The sequence below is a fragment of the Anopheles arabiensis genome, chromosome 3 (assembly GCF_016920715.1).
Source record: "Anopheles arabiensis isolate DONGOLA chromosome 3, AaraD3, whole genome shotgun sequence".
Classification (NCBI taxonomy): domain Eukaryota; kingdom Metazoa; phylum Arthropoda; class Insecta; order Diptera; family Culicidae; genus Anopheles; species Anopheles arabiensis.
Window position 1 is genome coordinate 16960170 of NC_053518.1, and position 19332 is coordinate 16979501.

A 19332-nucleotide genomic window follows, 5' to 3' on the forward strand; every position below is an offset into this window, starting at 1 on the left:
CCACCCAAACGGGGGCAGCGTTAATTTTTCGCCCCTTCGAAACTCCAGCGTCCATTAAAGCTCGTCGAGCAATGGGAGAAGGAATTCTGTTGGAAAGGAACATTGGGGAAAGGACTATTGTGTGACAGAGCGTGTCTGTGTGTTAAACATTATCGCTACCGGCGGTCAGCTGCGCTGATGGACGGAAGTTTTATAGGGAAGGAATTATTTTCGAAACAAATCAAACATCCTGTGCAGGGGTTGTGGTGTGTTTGCGCGCGCTGCGCCGTGTGAGGGATCTGTTTTATTGCGTGCGCTTTGACGCTTATCGTGCTTCGTCGCGTTGTGAGCGTTTGTTGTAATTTTTAATTGCTGTCGAAAGGGGAAAACAATGTCTGGCTTACCTGGTGGTGATATCGTAAACGGTGTACTGCGCCAGGAAGGAGTGTCGGAACAGTTTCTGGACGTTTTGCGCTAGCAGCAGGTATCGTCGATCGGCCGAGATGGAAAACTTCACCGGGGCGAGCGTTTTCTGTGTCGAGGGAAAGAAGACTCTTTGTAGAAGAGGAAATTGTACGACATAATCGTATTCATTTAATGTTACTGCCGAAGTAAATAGTTTTGTGAGGGATAGAAATGTTTTTAAACTGTTTACTAATTTTCTTGTAAAAATCGTTCAAAGTAAGACTCAAGGCTTTAAATTGCAGTTGTTTTGTAATAATGTGGCTGAAATATAGAAGCTAAATTTAAATTGCGTGAAACTTGTTTGTTTTCCAAACTTTTAAGGAATAATTTTGATCAATCTGTTTGATCCAACATTATTTGATGATCACCATTGCATCTCTTTCTATCTTTCTTTATCCTTATTTCTTTTCCTCTCCCACCCTTTCTCTCTCTCTTTATCTTTCTCTCTCTCTTTCTCTACCTCTTTCTTTCTCTCTTTCTCTTTGTCTTGTGATTCTGTTTATTTCAGGTTTAATGTCATTGCGGCAGACGATCGATGGGCAGAAAGTTCTACCGGTAAAATATCTCTGGTACCAATATTTTAAGCGCGAATAGCTTATTTTCGTAACGCCAGCATCTCCTCAATCTGTTCCACATTGCCCCTCCGTCTGTATGCCGTATCGGGTGAAGAATGGCTTGAACTTGACGCGAACAGCTGGTTTGGCTTTGCGAAATATTCGTCCTTATCGCGGATGGTGTGGTTGATCCTGTGTGAGTGCCCGAACGGGGCAACCCAAACGAGGGAAAGAGTTTTTATCTTGCATACTGTTTTGCTTCTTTTTTCTTCTAACTTTGGTTTGGTTTCGTGTTGGATATAAACAATACACTGCCGGTTCATGGAGCAAAGTTTTGTGCGGGGCAAGCCCAAACTACACCGCAGGTACTCGCAGCGTGAAAGTAATTGGGAAAGTTTTTGGGGTAAATGTACTGCGGCGTACATCATCATGAAGGGGCGGTAAGACCGTGGCTGATAGTGATTTGACTCTACCGGCCCTAGAGTCTCTCGCCTTTTCTCTCTCGCTCTCTCTCTCTCTCTCTCTCTCTCTGCTCCGTTTTACGGCTAGTTGACAGTTCCCTCTTGTGTTAACGGTGGGAAGTTCGCGAATAAAACATAAACTTCCACCACAACCTACTGACTGCTTTAAGCATGAGGCAATGGTATGTTTAATGGGATGATCTTGCTAAAATAATCGCGCCTGTAAACCCGCTGGAAAGGAAGCTCAAAGGAGGAGCTTTTCGCGGCTGGCGAAAACATCTTTTTACGCTGTGTTGAATACATTTCACCTTGTGATCTTTATTACGCGTCAAGTTAGCATTCAGTACGGGCGGGTTGTTTGTATAATTCTTCCCATCCACCCTTTCCTCGATGCATATTCAATTTGTTGTTCATATCCGGCCAGCAAAAAGCAACGGGTTGAACGAGTTGCACTTTGGAATATTGGATTGAGATTTTAACTCGGGGACGGTGTGGTTGGCAACTGAGTCAGCCCGAAAACAAGCCACACAAGCAGGAGCCGCCTTGGGGGTGTTGATGAATAATTGGAATAACACAAACCGTACACACGCCAGACGCAATGAGGACATTGGCAGAAGATGTTGATCATCGGTAAGATAAGAAGCTTTTCCCATCGAGGAGCAACGAAAATAAGTTTGCGTACAGCAAAGGCTCCAACGGTTTGTGCGTTGGCAGGGGTGTCGTTTTAATCCATTTCAGCCTGTCAACATCCTTCGCGTCTTCCAACAAACGATGGTTGGACATGTTTTTTTTTGTTATGCCTACAAGCTGTATGCTTTAAGATGGCGGTTTTTGCCAAATTTGTCCCTTTAAAGTGAGAGTAATTAAATTAAGCCTACTCTCGTTACAGCGAAGCTCGCAGGCTGGGTTGATACAACCGGATTCGGTGACGTGGTTGTGTTGTGTTGTGCTGTGGTGCAAAAGTAGAAGGATTTGTGGCTTGTTCATCGGGCGAGCCCGCACTTGAAGAAAGGGATACCATCACCGCCACGATTTCTTCAAGTGAGCTTTAGAAGAACACAAGATTAATTACATTGCTCGCAACAGTGTCCTCGACAAATTTGTGGCGCCGGAGTTGGAGTGATGTATTTATAACCATTTATTTTTTTGGTGGTTTTTTAGTTAACTCCAGGCTGTAGCAGCGAGCATTCGTGCTAGAATGGAAAATTTCTTATCTTTCGCCAGCTGCAAATCAGATTTTAGATGATGAGATTAGGATGTTGATGTAGCTCGTGTATAAGGTTTTTTTGTTGTGTCGGCTCGTGCTCGTGATGAAGAATTTGACCGTTTTAGCAAGAGCAAGGACACGGGAAGTGTTGGCGATTAGTGTGTGTGTTTATTTTAGATTTGATAGAAATCTCATCACAGATCAATTGATTAATGTTGTTCATAAAATTGAATCGATTTACTGATTAATTTTTTGTTCTTTTTATGCTTCTTGGTTAAAGCCTTCTCGTCATAGTCTATGTTATTTTAAACGCATCGAACCAGAAGGTTAGGTTAGGTTTAATTTGAATGTATTTTATTTTTCAGAATTTATAGGAAACCGGTTGATGGAATATCCCAATCAAGTATCAGAGACTTCAGAACAAATGATGATATTGAGCAAAAACCCGTTGAAACCCACTTACCATTGTCGTGTTGGACATCAGCACCCGTTCGGAGAGATTATTCATGTTGAGCAAACTGATTTCCCCCCAGTGGTTTTGGTAGAGGAATTCATCGGCTATCATCATCGTCATCATCATCGTCAGCATCGTGCGGGTAAGATACGGTGGCAGTAAATGTGGAATAGCAAACGGACGGTTAAGCAGATTAGGAAGCGATCGTATAGAAATCGTCCGCAGAGCAGCTGATGAGCAACTTACGTCCAATCCAGCTGCCGTTGAGCTTCTTCGGTGCGTACTCGCCATCGATGATGTCCTGCAACCGTATTCGTTGGCCCTTCACACGAGGACCCTCGTCCGGGGGTGTCAGCAGTACCTGCAGGAGACAAGACCCGGCACGGAAGCCATAGCCAGCGGTTAGTGCTCGGAAGGTTTGATATTGAGCGCCTGAGGTTAAAGGGTTTAATGTCGTAAAATCGTAGCAAGCACACACGTGCGCCCTGGTTGACATTCAGGCGTGAATTAAGGTTTGAACTGGCTGTACAAAGACCAAAGGTTGGCCTTTGAAGCGTAGAGCGGAGTAAAGAAGGAGGAAAAGACTAAGTAGCTTCGACAAGAAAGACTATTGGAGCTATTTAGAAGCGTTGGGAGTGAGGCATGAGAACGATGCGGTATAAAATGAGTTGTTTGATCAGAGATTCCTGAAGGTAGTGAGCTAATCCTGTGGTTTGGTTTGGTGTGTGCGATGAATGCCTTAAAGGATTTTCTTAGTCTGATAGAGACATTTTGTGTAAGTTTCAAGCAAAAGTAAGCCCTGAACAAATGTTGCTTTATCATCCACAAAATAAAGCTAAATTAATTCATGGCTTTTCTTATCTGCAAATTGATTCGAGATGACCGCACGAGATGATCACACTAAGTTAATCTAATAATGCAGACTTTCATGAACTTCATATTTTTGTATCATACATTTATATTTAAATTTCACCTTTTATTAATTTTCTTCTGCGTTAAGAGTGTTCGAGATAAGAACATGTATACTTTTCATTAAATGGAATGTAAATTTAACAGATATTCAAATTTGTATGGCATGACTTACACTCACAAAATATAATTTCTCTTATTAAAGCGAATGACAATCTTAAACATCAACCAAACTTAAATTTTCCACACTGGCCGTATACATTGTTTAAAATCATTTACTGTATTTTTAGCTAGGCTTAACAGTGGATAGAAAAACTAAAAACCACAAAATAATACTATTTTTAAACGTGAAATTGTTGAAATTGTATAATAGAATATCTTCCAGATTTTGAAATTACATATCATCTATTCAAGTGATATTCCGTACATTCTAATAAGAAAAACAAGGATTTGACTATTAGTGGATAAAGTAATATAAATTTATTTTTTTACTTATTCCATATTGTGATGTATATCATCATGTTCAAGTTCTTAGTATTGTATATGTTCAATACAATGAATCACATCCAGCCTGTAGTCACAAGTTTGAAATACCTGGCATAAATGAATTCCGAAAATTGTTAGCTAGGCCCAAAAATAAGCATGAATAACAGCAGTAGCACTTTCAGGTTCAATATTGACACAAGCCAGTAGCATCGCTCCTTCGGAAACAATTGGCCCAACAAAAGAATGGAAATGAAAGGCGTTCGGTGAGCGACAAACCGCTTCCAAACAATACGCTACAGCCCGTTTTGCACGTTGCGTAGGATGCTGCACGTGCCAATGTTCCCTCCAAAAAAGGCGCTTCATTGCCATAGTTTCGTTCAACTGCGTTGCGCTGATGGTATGCGTTTAGCCATTTGTTACCCGGTTGCACAACGAGAAGGTTCAAATATTCAGAAAATAGTGCACACAAAAGCCTCCGTTTTGCTCGGTATTTGTTTGTTTGTTTGTTTACCACCCGGGGCACTCTGTTCCCGTGATCTTGATCTCTAGGGTATTGTTGGCAAAACTGTGTCAATGGCCATTGAGAATGCTCGGTGGCAATAAAATTTTAGCATTGCGTGTCTCGTGTTTCGTTTCGGTGCAAGTTGTCAACACAAACATTTTCGCTAGTATTTTGCGTTGCATCCGTACGCAGTACGTTGCATCAGACTCGTTTTTAATATATATTTCCATTTGCGTATCTTGGAAGTAATTAAAACATTTTAATTGCACACCTTCTGCACGAATGCTAATAGCCTGGGGAAGGGGTGGTAGGGCAGGGGCCACTGAGTGGTACAGTGGCCGTGGCAGTGATTTCCGCTCAGCAAAAGCTGTTTAATTGAAAAGAGGAGTTGAAATGTAGGTCGGCATACTGCAGCAGCACCCTCAGTTGCAGCAAGTGACATCCAGGTGGAGCACGTGGAGGACATTTCCATTATAAAACCACCTCGACCACTGGCCTTCCATTTGCATTTCGACATCGTCACCGGGTGCTCCTGGTGAGCACCGGTCCAAAGAAATGCAAATAACGCCGAAACCATTGAAAAGGCTTTAGTGGTTACCACCTTTCGGTGTTACGGGCAGGCGAGAAAATATTGTACGGGGTAAGGCGGTGAAGTCGTTTTGAGTGTTGCGTACCAGATTCTATTGCAAACAGATGCCGCAGATTGCAGTTTATTCCAACGAGTGAACCGTGCCGTTAGCTGCATGTAAATTATTACACTCTAGTGTCAGTTGGTGCTAGTTTACAGCCATAGAAACAGGTTTAAAAAATAGATTTTGTAAAGCAATTTAAATCTCATGCTAAGGGTGTTATTTAATTTTGCATGTAAATAACTATAAACGCGTTATTAATGTGCCTCAACCTATGTTTGGTACCGGTTAGTATGCAGCGGACGTGTTTGAATGCACCGTACCATACGCACTGTACGAGTACGAAATGTCTGTGGTACAATAACCGATCTATCTCTTCTAAATGCACCACGAACCATGCTGAAGTTCGTGCTGTAGTGGCAAACAGCACGCCGGAAGCTAAAAAGCAATTAAATATAATTTTCAAACAGCCAGCCGGAGTTGGAACGTGCTCGGATGACCGATCTGTTAGGCATCATGCCACGGTGCTGATGTTTCGCTACACTGCAACTTAACTGCTTTTCACTCTCTGGCAGAGCACTTCACCCCTACAAGAGGTTGCTAGTTTTGTTAATTACACACTTTTTGGGGTGCAGAAATGGTTTATATTTTAATAAATTGAGACGGCACTGTACGTGTTGAGATGTTGATTGTAGTTTCGCGCAAGCGACGTTCTAGTGAAGTGTGTGAATGTAGCACACTGGGCATTTTTTTAAATTAATTTAGAACATTGTATGATTTGAATTGAATTATATCGTAAATGTTAATTTAAATCGTACCAATAATTAATATTTAAATAAATTCAATTCCCCATTTGGCGGAACGTTAGCTGTGCTGTTATAAATACCAGGCGTCTCCATCATAAGGATTCATCTAAGGCGAGGCTAATAATTACAAGGAATTTATGTTTAATTTGATTTTTTCGTTTTGTAGTAGTGTTTTATAAACATTAGAATGTTTTCTTATTTTTACCAAAATTACATATAAATTCAACTGTTTAAATAAAAGTTCTAAAATAACCCACTGTGCATTGTGGTGAAGGCATAAACAATCTCTCAAAACAGCTGTGAAAAGGGCCAACCTTGGCATGATGTGCGAACAACTTACGTGCTCGTTTGTTTTTACTGTTCGTGTTTCCACCGTTTCTAGCTTTCGGGCTTAAGATGTTTGACGAGCTGCAAAGTGAACTGCATAGTCAACGGGTTGTTTGTCTACTCTGGCGCATCAAATTGGCGAAACACGAAACTGAAGAAAACCAAAAATACTGAATTTGATAAGAGTTGCACTGATTTAAAGTTCCCAGTACTTCGTGGAAGGTCTCACCAACCCAAAAGGGTGTGTTGAGCTGCAACAGCGGCTTGATAAACGGTGTATATGTGTGCGAACAATGTGCTCAATTATATATGGAAAGCCTTTTTGCTTGGTGCTGTTTTGAAACAGCGTTAGAGCGTGTTTTCCTTTTCGTTCTTTTAGTTGTAATAATAGGGTAAAGCAAAGCGATGTTGTTGGAGCGTTTTACCAGAAGTATTCGATTGAAGGTAGAAGAAGATTGGTTTACCGATCGGTTCACAAGATAAGGAACGAATGTTTGCGCCATGATGGAAACATCTGGTAGCTCCTGTTTTGGTAAGCAAGAGCAATCCTCAAGCATTGATTTATTTTTGGTAATGGTTGACCCATCGGTGCGTTAGGAAAAAAAACAACCAAAAATTCAAAAATTGGAAAAATGAACCCTGAACCGTTATTAATTAACCAACGGGAGGTAATTGTTTACCAAATGGTTATGTTCAAAAAAAGCATCAAATGTGTGTTTCAGATTCACATACAATAAATAATTTCAAACAATAATATAACGAACTATAATGATCATTCTAGGTACAATTTTCTGATAAAGCAAAACATGAAGCCTTCAAATCCTTCAATGGCCGATTTCGTGCTTTAAACGTATTAACCAAAACCAACTATCCACACTGGCTTGACGGATTTGCAACAAATTGGCTTTAAGCCAACAGTCAAGCCTCGCCCCGATGCCTTACCGCTTGAGGTGCTTCACAATGCCGAAAGGATGGAGTTGACTTTCTCTTTTCTGCTTTCATGTGTTCCTCTCTGTTTGTCCCCTCGCCCAGTGTGTGGTGATATAAGGTCAAAAGTAATCTGCCAACAACTTGGTGACCACTCGAGCACGCCACCGGTCGGTTCCTTCCATCTTCTCAGCACGAGTACTAGACCAACCTTCACAGACCAATCGTCGTGGGTGGACAGGCCCTGGTACGTAAGCGGTGTTTGTGTGCGGCTACCGTGCCGCCTAACCAGAAAGGGTGTATAAGGAAATTAACCACATCGTGTCAAGTGCATGAATGGCAGGAATTGGGAAATAAGCTTCTTTTTTGGCAGAAGCACTTGGGAACTTCTCTCGACGCCTCGGCTCGACCTCGGTTGTCTCCTTCGGTGGACACAGTTCCTGGAAGAATAAGGGCTCTCTCTCTCTCTCATATTACGGTTAGGTAGCGCAACCGCTGCTAGACGACTGGTGTCTCTCGAGCGTTGGGCAAATTAAATTATTCGGTATATTGAATTGTGCGATGGATCCAATCGTCACGGGAATCGAAATAGCGAGTGTTCTAGGAGGTATCGAGACGGATCGGTTTCAAGGTCGGCCAGGAGAATTGCATTAGGTGTCGCCGCACGCATATGTGATGAGAAATCGAAAAGAAGGGAGAAAAGAAGTGGGTCCTAGGAACCCATGAAATTGGATTCCACATGATGCATTGGCGCAAAGAGGAGCAAGTGAATGACAATGGATGTGCGCATTTGGGATGGATTCGGTTTGTTTGATTACTTAAAACGATCACAGATATGTTGAAAGCGCTTGTGGAAAAAGTTTGAGTCCTTTGAAAATATTTTTGATATCGTGTACTATTTAACTGCTTTTTTAAATGTGCATAACTTGTAGGAAATTAATAGCAAAATAATATCGAAGGAAGGGGTATGCCAACAAAACGGTTTTTTTCAAATTGATGACAGTTCATAGAAATCACAAAACAGCCTGTTTCTGACAAAATCAATCCATTTTGCATCTCTTTCGTCTAAGTAGACTATGGAGCAGAGCAGTTCTACTTGAACAACCCTGCCAACCACACCACCAGCGGGCTGAATTCAAAACCGGAACGCTGGTGTGCAATTTCGAGCGCCAAATTTCATCAGAATGGAGAAAAATTTAACGTGTTTGCCGAAAATTGGTACCGGATCGCTGGGTGTCGCCGAGGCGCAATCCACCTGGAGCCGGATGCGCGTGAAGAACATCCTGAACGCGAAGGGCTACATCGTCGGACGGTGCATCGGGTCGGGCTCGTACTCGAAAGTGTACCAAGCCGTTTACCGTCCGGTGCTGCTGGAAACCGGTCCCGGCCACGCCATCGCCCTGAAGCTGATCGATCGGCGCCGAACGTCCAAGGACTACGAGCGCTTGCTGCCGCGGGAAACGGTCGCCATGCTCGCGCTGAACCATCCCAACATCGTGTCGGTGATGTCGATCCAGGAGTACGGGCCGTTCGTGTGCGTGTTTATGGACTTTTGCCGGTGCGGCGATCTGCTGCAGTACGTGCAGGTGCGCAAGCGAATCTCGGAGCGCCGGTCGAAGCTGTTCTTCCGGCAGCTGGTGCGGGCGGTACAGTACATGCACGACCAGGGCTTCTGCCATCGGGACATCAAGTGCGAGAATGTGCTGCTGGCCAGCCAGGACTATGTGAAGCTAACGGATTTCAGCTTCGCCAAACAGTGTAGCGAACCGAAGCGTGGAGCCAGCGAGCTGAGCACGACGTACTGCGGATCGATTGCGTACACTGCGCCCGAAGTGCTCAAAGGCATTCCGTACGATCCGAAGGCACACGACATGTGGTCGCTGGGGTGCGTGCTGTTCATCATGGTGACCGGCACGATGCCGTTCGATGAGAGCAATATCGCGATCACGATAGGGCACCAGGAGCGTAAGCAGTACGGCTATCCGCCGGGTTTGAAGCTGAACCCAGCGATACTGGACCTGATTGACCGCATGATCGAACCGGACGTTAGTGTGCGTGCTACGATAGGGCAGGTGGCGGAAGACTCGTGGGTTTTGGTGTGATGTGCCTGTCGGTTGGACTCATGGGGCTACTCACCACGGATGTGACGATCAGGGCGAGCACTACGATGATGACCAACAGTGCAATCAGGATCCCTCGCCAGTTCCGCTGGTTCGGATTGGCCGAGACGAGCTGTGGAGGAAGAAAGCGAGAAAACAAAAAATCAAATTAGAACAAGGGATCCAGAATTGAGATGACCTTGAGTGGGAATTCGGGTGCTTTCTTGTGCGCTAATTCCACAGCCAATTGAAGATTCCTGCCAATGCTGCGGGATGCTGCGTTGTTTTGTGCGGGTGCAGGTTAATTAAAAGTTACGTCCAGGAAGTTCGGAATAGATTATCCCGAATCCCCAAAAAGACAATAAAGCTTAAATTGAGTTGAAAACCTTTGAGCCCGGGACCAACGTAATCCCTAAGGGGTAATGTTTTGGCATGAGCAATTTTTATGGTTGAAATGAACCTCGGCAATCAACCATTGGCATGTTCCGATTGTTTGCCCATTGACCGTCTTTCTATTTGCCAGGATTAATAGCTAAGATAGCTTGCCCATGTAAGACCAGTATCTTGATTGTGCTGCACAGAAGATTTTCCTTGTTTTGTGGAGGACAAAACAATCGATTAATAGCTTCCACTTATCACATTCGTCATACATTCTAACCATTTGAAGTGATAAACATTCATCGCACAGACGTGTTTGCCGCTTTTGCGTAATGCCATCACATCCATCATCGTGCTCCGTTTACCGATCCGGAACACTTAAGCATTTAGCATTTTTCGAATCAATCGTGCTCGCGTGTGGGCATAAATGGTCATAAATAATCGCAAAACGTGATCCATCAGATGGATAAATAGACCTCACTCGTGACCCGTGTGACTCGTTTGTGGGTGTATGTGTGTTCCAAAAACGAAGCTGCAACTCTTCCGCTACCGAGCAGCATTCTGTTTGTTTTTTTCCCATTCGACGATGTAGAAGTGAGTGTTGAAAAATGGTAATAAAATAAAGGGATGTATGTGTGTGTTTTTGCTCTCTGCTCTTTTCCTTCACCCGCAAGGGTTGCGCTCTTCCCAAACCCTCCATAGTATAGTACTTGGGTAAGGAGCAAACGTGGCTTGATTGATGGTGTTTACTGTGCAGAATTGGACCCCGCTCTGTGTGACCACTGAAGTTGAAGATGAATTGCGAGCAGCGAATTGGATGAAGTTTTAAAGTGAATTTGAACAAACCGACGATGCCATAAAAGGGAAATGGGGGAATGTAACTGTGAATGGGGCGTGAGACATTTGAGAAGCACAAAAGCATTCATTGGCAGACGATGAGATGAAATAGATCCATTTATTAGCACTCGAGCTCCGCTTCTGACCTACTGCATTTTCTCGTTTCCATTCCACAGCCCTTTCCACAGCGGCACCTTTCCGGTAGAGGAGGAGGGTGTTTGTTCCCGGAACAATCGAGTCAAGTTCGCACCGGGTCGGATCTCATTGTGAATTCCTGCGCACGACGATGCTGCTACATTTCGTTCTCGTTTCCCGTCCATTTCAGCGCTGCTTTGACTGGTTGATTTTTCCTTCTTTCGTTTTAGCATAAAAAGCATTGTGCTAAAAATAAACCCTCCCACGGAAGCATGAGACAGTGAGCCGAGGAAAACAAACACTCCAGGATAAGCGGGAATATGCTGCGCGCTATGCAAGAACGACGAAAGAGCTCATCGATGCACATCGTGCAACATTGACGATGCAGCTGATGATTACGTGCTGATTGCGATTGTACCAGCAGCTCAGAGAGCGTTATGCATCCGCTCCGTCCGATAGAGAATAAGCTTGTTCTCTCTTGGCCGTATCACCCGTGGCTCCCTTCCGGATGCCGGATGCATCACGGAGTGGAATTATTGAAATTAAAATCCTTCCCGCCTTAGTGGAATACGGCTTTGTCTTTTTTTCGCTCTGCCATTTGGCAGATTGCACTTGCTTTGGTGCAACTGGCGGACACTGTTTACCACTTCCTGGTGCAAAGTGGGGTGAAAATATGAGCGCCAGACTGACGGATGGATCACACCACACACACCACACATACAGGTGTGGGAACTTGGGAAGCATAAATGATGAAACTTAATCCACCGGGCAAACAAAAGCCGGCCGCTGAGCCACCCTGTCGCTGCCGGTGGATTGATTTGACGGGAGAGAATAATAATGCACCCGAGTGCGCTGACGATCTGGCTTTTGGTGTGATTGAATAAAGCTCAATCCGGTCGGGGCGAATGAATAATTCATGACTCTGCGGCGGTGAAAATGGCTAGGCGTGCAAAGGAGCTTTTTGTACGTTCGATAGGGTAAGTATATATATAAGGTTTTGAACGGTAGCTATGCACTTTGTATTCAGATCGTACAGCTCTTTTATCGACAGTATTGTGTTTTAAGAGGAAATATTTTCATTAAAAAAAAAGGAAAAAAAGAAATTTAAAAGGTTCGCAAATAATTGTTGTCTATGAAACAATAAGCTTTTATGTGTATGATGCAGTATTTGGTGTTTAAGTGATTTTATAGAACTTTTTCAAATAAAAATTAGTCTAGTTGGTAATAATTACAATGGTTCCTTTGTAATGTTATTTTAATACAGTAAACGAATGAGTTGAAAAAACTAATACTTTACTTCTATATCAAGTAGTAGTTTAATGTATTTAAGTTTTAAATCGTTGAAATGAATACGTTTTGTTATGATATGGGATATGATATGATATGAAAACAAGTTAGAAAGGATTCCATTACTTTGTATTTTAGGAATTATGTTCTGAACTTTGTTATGCTGCTTAAAACGCAAAATCCAGAGATGCCTTATGCTTAATACACTTTAAAGCTTTTATATGTTCAAACAATTACAGGCAATTACACTGAACGTTGTGTTGCTTACAAGAGTTTCACAAAACTTCTCTACCATTCATACAACAATACAATACCATTTTATTTTTACAGGGGTTTGAGCCATATAATGGGATAATTCAATCGGTTAAGATAATATTTCAAACCGGTAGTGGAATCGTACAAGCATTCTCTGGAGGTTTGCAATCATATAATGGAGTTTTGCAACCGAATTGTGGAATTTGGCAAGTATACTGTGGAACGGTTTTCAGACTGTGGGTGTCGCTGTAAATACTCCAAAACAGCTAAAATTCACAGAATACTTGCTTGATTCCACTACCCGATTTGAAACATTCTCTTAACCGGTTGAACTATTCTATTTTATGACTCGAAACTAGGCTTGGTCAATTCGGTTCATTCCATGAACGTGAACATACTAGTTCTTTCATTTACATGAACTGAGCGTGAATCGAGATTCATTCGTTAATTTCAGTTTATGATAATATGGTAAACGGTTTCATTTCGCAAGAAGAATTACTTTATTAATTCTTGAAAATTACTTGGCAGACCAGGACTATCTTTATTTCGACGGGCAGGACGTTCTTTTTGTGAATGATCTGGTCATACGGTTCGCGTTCATATTTGTATTGGATGAGATGAATGACCTGGCGTACTAGGACGTTCCTCATTTCGACGAATAGGTCGTTCTTTTCGTAAACGTCCTAGTCATATGGTTCAAGCTCATATTTGTATGGGGGAAATGAACGACCTTGCGTACTAAGACGTTCTTTATTTCGACCGATAGGACGTTCTTTTCGTGTACAAACTCAGTACATTTATATTTATAAAGAATCGATGAACGAAGATTAGAACGTAGGTCGTTCGTTCTTTAGGATGAATTGAATGAATCGTAAAGTTCTGGTTCTTGAGGCACATCTCTACTCGAAACCCTGTAAAAAATGCATATTCAAAAGCAGATAAGCTTGAAATACTTGTCCTAAAAACAAGAAATTGAAATTATCGATAGCAAGCGACACGAATTTCAATGAAAAGTATAAACTGACCACAAGCAATAAGCCCCCGCAAGATTAGTACTTTAAGACGCTGTGTCTTTTTTTGGTACACATTTTTGCCTTTTCCGATCCGTGTGCCGGCCCAAAGGTGTCACGAACCGTGGCAGATAAACTTTCGCCCAGAGCAAAAGGGACGGATTTTACCCTCCACTGTTTTTTTTTCGTGAGCGTACTTAAAACGCACCCCACTTGTACAACTTTTGAGCCTGACAGAGTTTAACCCTACGGTAAAAGTTCGCTGCAGGAGTATAATGCCTGCGCGGCGTAGCTGTGTTTTTGCTAGCCTTTGCATAATGAAGGGCACTCGTTTTAATTTTCTGCCTACTGTTGCCCATCCTACACCTGCTGCCTACATCTAAGGGATGCCTTTCGGTCGTTGGTTTTGGAATTCCGCTCGGCTCGAGTGGATAAAATAAAATTCATTTACGGGACGGTGAAATTTTACCTTCCCTTGCAGTGGTGTTTTTCTCCCTTTCCCCAATTGGATCAAAGCCTCTTATAGAATGACAAAAAAAGCCAAACTAAAAGCAAATTTTATTGAGAAATAGTTCAGTTTATTGAAGCGAAAATGGGAAAAAGTTTTTGCTCCACAGCATCTGTCCGTTGGTTGGCGTTGTTAATACCGGCTTTTGTCAACGCGATTGCGGTTAGCCACAAGCACAATGAAGCACAGTGAGCGTGCTGAAGTGTTGCGAAATGTACCGTGCACTAGGTGGAAATTTATTGCACCCAAATTACGCTTCTTTTCCCTCGCTTGTGGGTCAAACATTATGAACTGTTCGTTTGAGCGAACGACACTCTGTCCACCCCCAGTGCAGTGGCAAGCTCTATGAAAGGTACTGATTAATTTTTATGATCCTTGAATTAGTCTTCATCATTGGGGAGCGAGCTGTGGCAGGAAAAGTTTGCTCTACCGTGTCTTCTCTAGGGTGTTTTCCCGGTGTGACTTGGTGTGACTTTTGTCATAGGTCTACCGTCCACGAGCTTTGCGGTATGCTTTTTGAGGCTAGTTCAACAAGGACAAAAAAATCCCACCAATCCGACCTCAAACCCTCCAAACAAACATACCCTCGGCGTGCTAGCTCAAACTGCACCCCGTAGGCGGTCGCTGCACGAGCTGAACCACGGGCCAATGTGTTCAAATGTGTTCGAAATAAATTTGATCATTGGATTAAATAAATTTATTCCAGTACGTGATCTCGTGGGCTTACCGGCAGACTGGGACGGAACTGCATTGTGGGGTTGGCTCGAAACAGCACCGTGCACTAGTCTTGCTGTGTGTGTGCTGTTTGCCACCAACGTATGTGTGTGAGCGAGGTTGGAAAGAATCGAGCCTCGGTATTGGGAAATCGAATAAAAAATTCACAGTTCATTGCATTTCTGTACGACGATCGGAAAATACGCCGCCATTCCTGGAGATTATGTGTTTTTTCGATATGTGGTAGCGTTCAGGAACGTGCATCTCAAAAATATGTTTTCGAATGCTGTGGTTACGTGGTGTGCTGATATTTATTTATCAATGGTGGTTTAAAATGTATTGCTATGTATGCTATAAAACATTAAAGTGAATAAAGTCACACTTAAACTTAGAGCATTCATTCAATTTAAGAAAGATCTAAAAGAGCTCCTGAGCGTCAATGATTGTTGACAAGAACGATTTGATAAGAAGATACTTTAATCTTGTGAATTTAATCAAAGCTTTAATTTATTTCATTTTCAACAAGTTCAAAGTGATTGTATTCCCTAAAAAGGCTTCTCTCTGTCAACATTCCACCAAAATACCTTGCATTCTTAAAGCTGACCCTTTGAAATAGCCTTCCGAAGGAGGGTCTGCTTCCGGGAAAATAAACTCCCGATATTAAACCTCATAAAATGAACCTGAAACCGGCCAGAGCGCCCGCTATCTAAAAAAGCTACACTTTCTGTAAAATAATCTTGTTAGGTTTCAAAGGTTTCCGAAAGCAAAAATGTCGGAATCGAAAAGTTCTTCAGAACGTTTGCTTGTTATGCCGTAAAGTCGCATCGCACTTCACAATGTCTTTAATCGGATTCGGAAGAGATTGCCCAACAAACTTTGCTCACACGCTTTGCTAAGAAAGTGTAATTTTCTGTATTGACCTATTTTTCCGTTAATAAACTACACTGCCTTAGCTGCACAACGAGTGTGTGTGTGTGTGTTCAAATGAAAGCAAAAAAGGATGATTGGGTGAGAAACATTCGAATCGTGCAAGAATGTTTCCGTTGTTTGCTTTGGTACGGTCGACTTTGCAGTGGCAAATGTTCACATTCGATTCCGGTGAGCAATAAGCATCCGAAATGAGGAAAGGTGAATGTGATGTTTGTTTACCTGGTAAAGGAACGAGGAATCAGTTTTCTTTTTATTGTTTGATTTGATATTTTGCCTTTTCGAGTCGACTAAATATTCTTACAAAATTGCACCATCATCATCATCGTTGTATTGGTTGAAGGTGGAATCAATTTTGGGACTTCTGTGTGCTTTTGAATGTTTAAATTTTCTCTCCTTGTACGGGGAAAAAAACATTGAAATCTAATTTAATCAGGTTGCTTCGATTTTCAGTGAGTGACTGCAAATGAGCGGAAAGCGTCCCTTTATTGGATGAAAGCTTTCAGGGTGTTATCTACCGGAGAGAAACATCGAACAAAAATGTACATATTAAGCAAAGTCTCATCATACAGAGGTTAAGTCATCCAAAACATTTGATCAAAAAGCGTGGGCAATTTTGACAGTTAGATGAAAAAGCTGCAATAGTTTCATCGCAGCATTCATTGAAGATTTAGTTGTTGTACATGCAGTGTATCCAGACACATTTCGGCTATTTTAATGACGTTTTTCCATTGTTTGTAATACAACAAGTTTACAGGTATCAAGGAAAGATAGAATAATAGTGCAATTATCGCTTATAACAAGATTAGTGCCTAAAATTAGGACGAAATCATGTGCAGCTCAAGAGAACTAGCTGTCAAAACCAAGCTTTGAAAATGGTGGACCAAAATCGAGCTATGCATCGACCTCTGCATTATATAGACTTTGATATAAAGTATGATTTGAAAATTTTAGAAGTTTTACTTAAAATATTATAGAAATTCTTGTTTTAAATAAATCAGAAAGGATTCATAACTGGAAATCCAATTAAATTGCTCCATACTACACCACACCAAAAAGGAGGGGTAGAAAGTTTCCTAGAATTGGCCAACTCTTCGTACCACGTGCCAGGCGTGACGCAAAATTCCCATTACACCCATTGCACCGTGCCTTTCGGCATGTTATCGGAAGTGAAAGATAAAACAGATCGACAGACACTCGACCTTCGCAACCGGCAGTGCCCCAATTGCCCTTGGTTCAGATTTTCTTACTCACACACACACACACATATTTTCCACCTTCCCACCACCGGACGGAAGTGGTTTTGCTGGCCAAATCGATATGACGGTACGGTATTTGCGTACGAGATGGGAAGCGTGCGACACTATCCACCATCACCAGGACCACCACCATCATCATCATCATCGAAATTCGATGGCAAAAAGAACCGAACGGAATGTCTGGGTGTGTCGCCTGCCTGTGTGGAATGGGGTTGGGAGGGGAGGGGAGGGTACGATACGGGGAAAACAGCACCGGCAATGACGGTGCAGGCAAACAGGACGAACAGACCGGATAACTGTTTATGGCGCCCGAAACTTCAATTACATTGATGGGATTAAAATAATTCCACACGTAAACAGGGGAAGGGATGGATGGAAGGAATGGTGTTAGATGAGTGGGTCAAGAGTGTTGTCTCTACCGATTACATGTTTCGCTTTTGGGTCTTTCGTTCCCCTCTCCGTCCCAGCTCGCTCGCGATGGCTAGCATTGAGCAAGACAAGAGCTTGGAACATGTAAGCATGTCCGACGCAGCAACATGTCCGAACGTTTTCGTTTACTTTACGGGATACAGTTACAGCTACGAAATTGGGTCAGCCGAAGCCGATAAAGAAGGGTTGGTTTTTGGATTGATTGATGCCGTGCGCAAAAAGGGACGTGTGATAGTGAGCGTTTCGATAACGCTGCCGGCATTAAGATGCTAAGATAAGGGCGTTTATGGGCAGCAGTGGGTTTACACTTGTCGATCCTGTTTTTCTTTTCTTTCTTTTGTTTCCAAAGGATCGGGATACGGTGATGTGGGCAAAGGGTACGAATCGAAAGAATCCTTTTACAAAGCTGGTCCAAGCTGGAAATACAATTAATTGCGTCCGGGGTGACTGTGGTTTCGAGTTGAGATACCCATTTCGTATTGTCAATTGTTTGCTGGTGGATCGTGTGCATTAAAAGAGCTCGAAACTCAATTAAAAAGTTCATCCCAAACTGATGAATCGATAGGAAGTAGAATAATTAAAGCCGTAAATTTTTGAGAGCAAAAAACATCGGATCAATGTATTGGGGAGTTTACAAGCGTATGGTGGTTCCTGTGTTGATATGTTTGATGTACTATCATTTGTTGGTTATACTAGTAATACTTAAGTACTGCAGAATTGTTCTTCTTAAATAATAAAAATATAATAATATTATCATAACTTATAAAAATATTAAAAATATAGCGGCGAAGAAATATAATGAAACAGAAAATATGATATAAATGGTATAATATAAGTTATATCCAGAAGATATCGCCTTATTCCGCTAAAAATCCTAAAACCAGAATTAAAAACCTCTACACTGGCCTAAAGAAATACGCTAAATACTGCAAAAAATGAAAAAAAAGTTAAACGGAACAAAGACGGATGCTATGTTCTTCACGCGAAATACTAGTCAGCGTAAGCTACCCATTACTAGACTCGTGTTCAACAATAATCAAATTGCTTGGAAAGATTCCATAAAATATTTGGGAATATAGCTAGAAATATAATATAATTACCCATTATAGTAAATAAACTCATTATAATTTATTTAAGCCGGGCTCGTAGTACAGTCGTCAACTCGTACGACTTAACAACATGCCCGTCATGGGTTCAATCCCCAAATAGACCGCTCCGCCATACGTAGGACTGACTATCCTGCTATGGGGGGGAATCAATTAGTCACTGAAAGCCAAGCCCACAAGTGGGTACAGGCAGGCCTTGACCGACATCGGTTGTTGAGCCAAAGAAGAAGAAGAATTTATTTAAACTTCAGAATGTATTTGTTTTCTTAGAACTGGACATCATCTTTCCAATATACTTATAATTTATCTCCTATCTGTATACTCATTTGGTCTTGAAATTACAAAATCCTTCATGAGCGTAATTTGGTTAACAACTTTGTTTTTAAATCAAAGAAATAAATCCAAGAAACATACATCAATTTGTAATCAACTTAGAGCAAAGAAGTCACTTCAACTAATTTACATTTGCCAATTGAGATGAAGCTTTCCTTGCTTTGGGTAGATATTTTCCCCGTCACCAAATGCGATGCATTCTTGGAAGTGAAACCCACGTCCCCCAGAAGCATGGTTGAGCGGTTCTACCTTACGCGTTCGGGCAGTGTTTGCTGTGCGCCTCCACCAAACACACTGCACAATAACCAGATAAATTAACATCGCGTCAATAAGTAGTTCTCGGTATTGA

General features: G+C 42.1%; 2 protein-coding genes across 3 annotated transcripts in view; one reads left to right on the forward strand and one right to left on the reverse strand.

Annotated features, from left to right (window-relative positions):
* Window positions 1–19332, reverse strand: part of LOC120900382 (inactive dipeptidyl peptidase 10) — a 110872-nt gene that overhangs the window by 24905 nt on the left and 66635 nt on the right. For both annotated transcript variants that reach the window (XM_040307287.1, XM_040307286.1), the window contains 4 exons: window positions 9843–9938; window positions 3367–3481; window positions 3130–3224; window positions 384–511 (listed from right to left, as the gene is read on the reverse strand). In XM_040307287.1, the coding sequence (XP_040163221.1) occupies window positions 384–511; window positions 3130–3224; window positions 3367–3481; window positions 9843–9938 (434 nt within the window). The remainder of the gene's footprint in view (window positions 1–383; window positions 512–3129; window positions 3225–3366; window positions 3482–9842; window positions 9939–19332) is intronic.
* On the forward strand, window positions 8780–10197 carry LOC120900383 (testis-specific serine/threonine-protein kinase 6-like). Its single transcript, XM_040307289.1, has one exon. It carries the CDS (start codon window positions 8891–8893, stop codon window positions 9806–9808), a length of 918 nt encoding a protein of 305 aa, XP_040163223.1. The 5' UTR covers window positions 8780–8890; the 3' UTR covers window positions 9809–10197.